Consider the following 4336-nt stretch of genomic DNA (forward strand, 5'->3'; position numbering starts at 1 on the left):
GTTTTGTCCCATTAATGGTGTGGCTAATGTGGGTGGGAGGAATAACCCTGGGATATTGTATCCATCCAAGTCCATCCATCTCACCTAAATAATTGGCACGTTTTCCCCAATTTTGTTTTCCTTTCTGTGCAGTACCCATTGCCCGGGCTGTGCTTGTTGACATGGAGCCCAAAGTGATCAGCCAGACCTTATCCATGGCTGCCAGGTCTGGCCACTGGAAATACAACAGCCACTCCCACTTCTGTCAGAAGCAAGGATCTGGGAACAACTGGGCCAACGGGTAGGAACAGCTGCCTCAAGCTCCACTGAGGGAATTCTGGAGGCTGATGAGCTGCTCAGACTCCCTAGGAGTGCTAATAGAGCAGCTGTGAGAGTTAAAGTAAAATTGGCTTTATGAATAAATTCACCTTTCTGCTTTTATTTCAGTATAACCTGCCCTTTCTTGCTGTTTTGTCTGTTACCCCACAGTTACTCTGTTCATGGGCCCAGACACAAAGAAGCCATCATGAATCTGGTGCAGAAAGAAGCAGAGAAATGTGACCGACTCGGGGGATTTTTCACAATAATGAGCATGGCTGGGGGCACAGGATCAGGCCTGGGAGCATTTGTGACCCAGTGCTTGAGAGATGCTTTTCCAACCTCGTTCATACTAAACCACGTTATCTGGCCCTATGGCACTGGGGAGGTGAATGTCATATTGCCTTTTAATAGATAATAATAGTTTATATAGAATTTCTATGTTCATAATCACAGTTTACTTTTGAACAAAATATCTACAACAGAAATAAACTAGAAAATAGATACATTTTACACTGAAAAAGTTCCAATGACTCAGTAACACAGCTAAAGAATTTTCACCAAAAAATCTTGATAATTTAGGTGCTGAAGTGATGCAGATTCACAAGAAGCTCTGCTATCTAACTAGAAATCTCCTGATATGCTCTTATCTCAGCATTATAATCAGTTCCCAGGCAGATCTTGTTCCAGCATGTTTCTATGGCTGGAGATGGATAACCTGATTTTCATGCGTCTTGCCTTCTTTCTGTGAAAAGGCTCTGAGCTCTTGACCTCATTCTGCACTCTGGCAAAGAAAATTAATCACTTCCTAAATTACAACTAAGGAAACAGTAGGAGCCAGAGGATTATAAACTAGAAAGAGATTAAGTTGTTTGACTCTTGTTTGTGTGTGGTTTTTTGTTTGCTTCCAGGTCATTGTTCAAAACTACAACTCTGTTTTGACTCTGTCACATCTGTACCAGTCATCAGATGCCCTTCTTGTCCATGAAAATGATGTCATCCACAAGATCTGTGCCCAGCTGATGAATATCAAACAGATTTCCTTCAGGGATGTGAATCAAGTCATTGCACACCAGCTGGGCAGTGTTTTCCAGCCCACTCACACAGCAGGAGAGGGCTCAGGCTACAGCAGAAACCCATTAGGTACCAAACCCAACATCCACACACACCTTTCTGGAGTCAGTTCAGCTGTGAATCGAAGTTCTTCAGTCTCCTTGCTATGTATTTGGATACATCCCAAGTTTTAAGACAGGAAAAGACCAATTTAGAAGTTCAATCCCAATGTTGTAGCAAAATCAAAAATAGATCCCCCCACTTCTGGTTTCATTCTTTACCAAAAGAACCCTGTTTCTCCTTTTTCAAGTGATCACAGACACCCTTGTACCTATTTACATTTCAGAGGAAATTTGTGCAGGGCAGTAATTTTGGACTGATTTTCACACTTCACTTTGGGTTAGAAGTTTGTTTGAACTGAAACAAACTGAGAGTTTTGTGTTTTGCTCAGGCAGAAGAGGTGAGCAGACAACTGGGTAACAACACACAACAGGCTGACATTTGTACCTTTAAGGAATTGGAAAAAGTTGCCCATATTTCTTGTAAAATTAAATTTTCACATCTGTCTGGAGCACAGAGAGTCCTTGAGATTTTGAGCCAGACTAAAGTGAGAAAGTCTAAATTGTAAAATAAAAGCTACTAACACCCTGTATAGAACTCAGTAATACACAGCAAGTTTGCATGACTTTGAAATTGCTAAATCTCTGAACATTCTTCACTCTTCTCCCATTTTAGCTGCCCTATGCAATATTTTTGTCAAACATGAGCAGCTGTTGATCTCTTCTTTCAGGAGACTTAATGGAGACGTTGGTTCCACATCCTGAGTTCAAGCTGCTGGGCCTGCGGAACATCCCCCAAATGCCTGAGAACTCTCTGGCTTACAGCACCTTCAGCTGGCCTGGCCTCATCAAACACCTCAGGCAGATGCTCATTGCTAATGCTAAAATGGAGGAAGGTAAAATAAACACCATTCACTCCCCTTCAGTCTCCATCACTCTTTAAACGTTTATTTTTACAGATGGAATAAAGCTTAATGTTTTGTGGAGCTCACAGTTCAGAAAGGAGCTGCTGCCCTCCGCAGGAATTTGCCCCCACAAAACCAGCTGCTCCTTTAACCATTCCCTCAGCTGCCACAGCAGCTCCTGCTCTGCTTCCAGACATCTCAGTTAATTATAACTATTGAAAATACACAAACCAAATGAACAGTTTGTGGCTGTGCACTTAATTTACATAACTCATTTGGAACATTCCTTGGATAGTGAGCTCTGCTTTTTCCTTTTACACCTTCTACTCATAAAAATCAGGCTCAGCTCTCCCATATAATTCACATGGAGAATTCAGTTACAGTTCCCAGTTATGCAAGGAATGGGCTGGAGGCTTGCTAAGTATAGAAACGGGTATCCATTTTCTCTGGCAGAGTGACTACCAGGCAAATACTGCTGGATTAGCAGTGGTTTTCTCTGGGCATTGTGTGATTGCTGCTTAATTCATGTGCAGCAGCTACAAACTCCAGTATGGGCTCAGTTTGGGGCACAGTGATAGTTCCCATCTGCATCTTCACAAAACATTAACTTCCTTTTATATCTCTTTTTCCCAAATCCCAAAGGTATTGATTGGCAAGTACGACCACCACACCCAGGCTCCTCCATCCCCTCCACAAACAAACCTCTGCACTTCAATACTTCCATTGCCAACCTGGTTATCCTGAGAGGAAAAGATGTGCACGACGTAGACTTGGGTAAGAGGGAGAAGCACAGCACCTCAGGGATTCTGGTTTCACATCTCACTGCTCTTTGAAACCGTATCTGATGTAAGTAGAAACATCCCAAGACCACATGTTTTGACTCCTAAGGTCAATATTCCCTCTAGAAACATTTTGCTGTCCAAGGCCACATTGTCTAATTGCTTAGGGCTGTTATATTTTACTTTTGAGTTTCCTGAAGCACTTCAGGGAAGGAGGAAGAGACTCAATTCTGTATATCTGGAATTCTTGGCTATAATGTCTGAAAATGTATATAGCTGTTTCTGGAGTGATGAGCATTGCTGGCAGCTGAAGTATCCACACAAGAGTGCTTCTAGATAATCTAATGAATCTGTTTAAAAGTTGTATTTTCAACAGGCTGCCCACTCTGCAGATGTTTTCCCAGGCCTGAATTGATCTGACAGCATTGATCAGGCCACACAGGGATCAAGTTTGGGTTTTGTCCAAAGGGCTGTCCTGTTTCTGCTACAGGAAGTTTCCAAGATCCCTCATTATACACATCATGGCTAAACCCTCAGGATGCTTTTAGTGCATGGAAAACACCCAGAGCATTTAACAAGTATGAGAAGTCTGCTTCTTTGGTCAGCAACAGCCAAAACTGAAACCTCTCGACAGCATCGTAGGAAAAGCTTGGAATATGTTTGCTTCCAAGTAAGTGAAAATAATTATGCTGATACTTCACTAATAATTGCCAATATCTTCATTGATTTCTAATGTTTGACCCATTCTTCAACACAGGGCTTACCTTCACCAGTACACAAAGTTTGGAATTCAAGAGGAAGATTTCCTGGACTGCTTCACAACCCTGGAACAAGTTATCTCCAGTTACACCAACCTGTGATTTCATTTTTTTGTTAAAATGGTCTGAAATAGAGATTTTCTGAAAGAACCAAGCTGGGAAACCTTCCATCAACTTCCTGAAGTATGTGAGTTATTGTACTGGAGTTATTTTTCAGTCTTAGGAAGTGTGTCTGTGTTTGAATAGCAAGAACTGAATCTGAACTGAATATATTGATATATTCATATTATTCTTTATATAATTTAATATATATTTTTATATATTTAGGTATTTAATATATCTAATAAATACCTATTTTTCAATACATTTGCTATATACTGTAGCTGTGTCTCTGAACATCATTTTTGGTCCTTCAATATTCAACTACCGTGATCTAATATTTGACAAAAATTGAACAAGTGCTTGACTGCAGCAGGCAGGCATTC

The 4336-nt window shown here is 41.0% G+C and overlaps 1 protein-coding gene across 1 annotated transcript in view; it reads left to right on the forward strand.

The window, feature by feature from the left end:
• Nucleotides 1-3962, forward strand: part of TUBD1 (tubulin delta 1) — a 5194-nt gene extending 1232 nt beyond the window's left edge. Inside the window, 8 exon segments of the mRNA XM_008631094.2 lie at nucleotides 133-280; nucleotides 469-685; nucleotides 1209-1440; nucleotides 2141-2305; nucleotides 2957-3088; nucleotides 3584-3706; nucleotides 3709-3763; nucleotides 3851-3962. Coding sequence (XP_008629316.1) covers nucleotides 133-280; nucleotides 469-685; nucleotides 1209-1440; nucleotides 2141-2305; nucleotides 2957-3088; nucleotides 3584-3706; nucleotides 3709-3763; nucleotides 3851-3953 — 1175 coding nt within the window. The 3' untranslated portion in view covers nucleotides 3954-3962.
• Nucleotides 3963-4336: the final 374 nt, after the last annotated feature.

This window comes from Corvus brachyrhynchos, unplaced genomic scaffold (genome assembly GCF_000691975.1).
Source record: "Corvus brachyrhynchos isolate BGI_N302 unplaced genomic scaffold, ASM69197v1 scaffold283, whole genome shotgun sequence".
Taxonomy (NCBI): Eukaryota; Metazoa; Chordata; class Aves; order Passeriformes; family Corvidae; genus Corvus; species Corvus brachyrhynchos.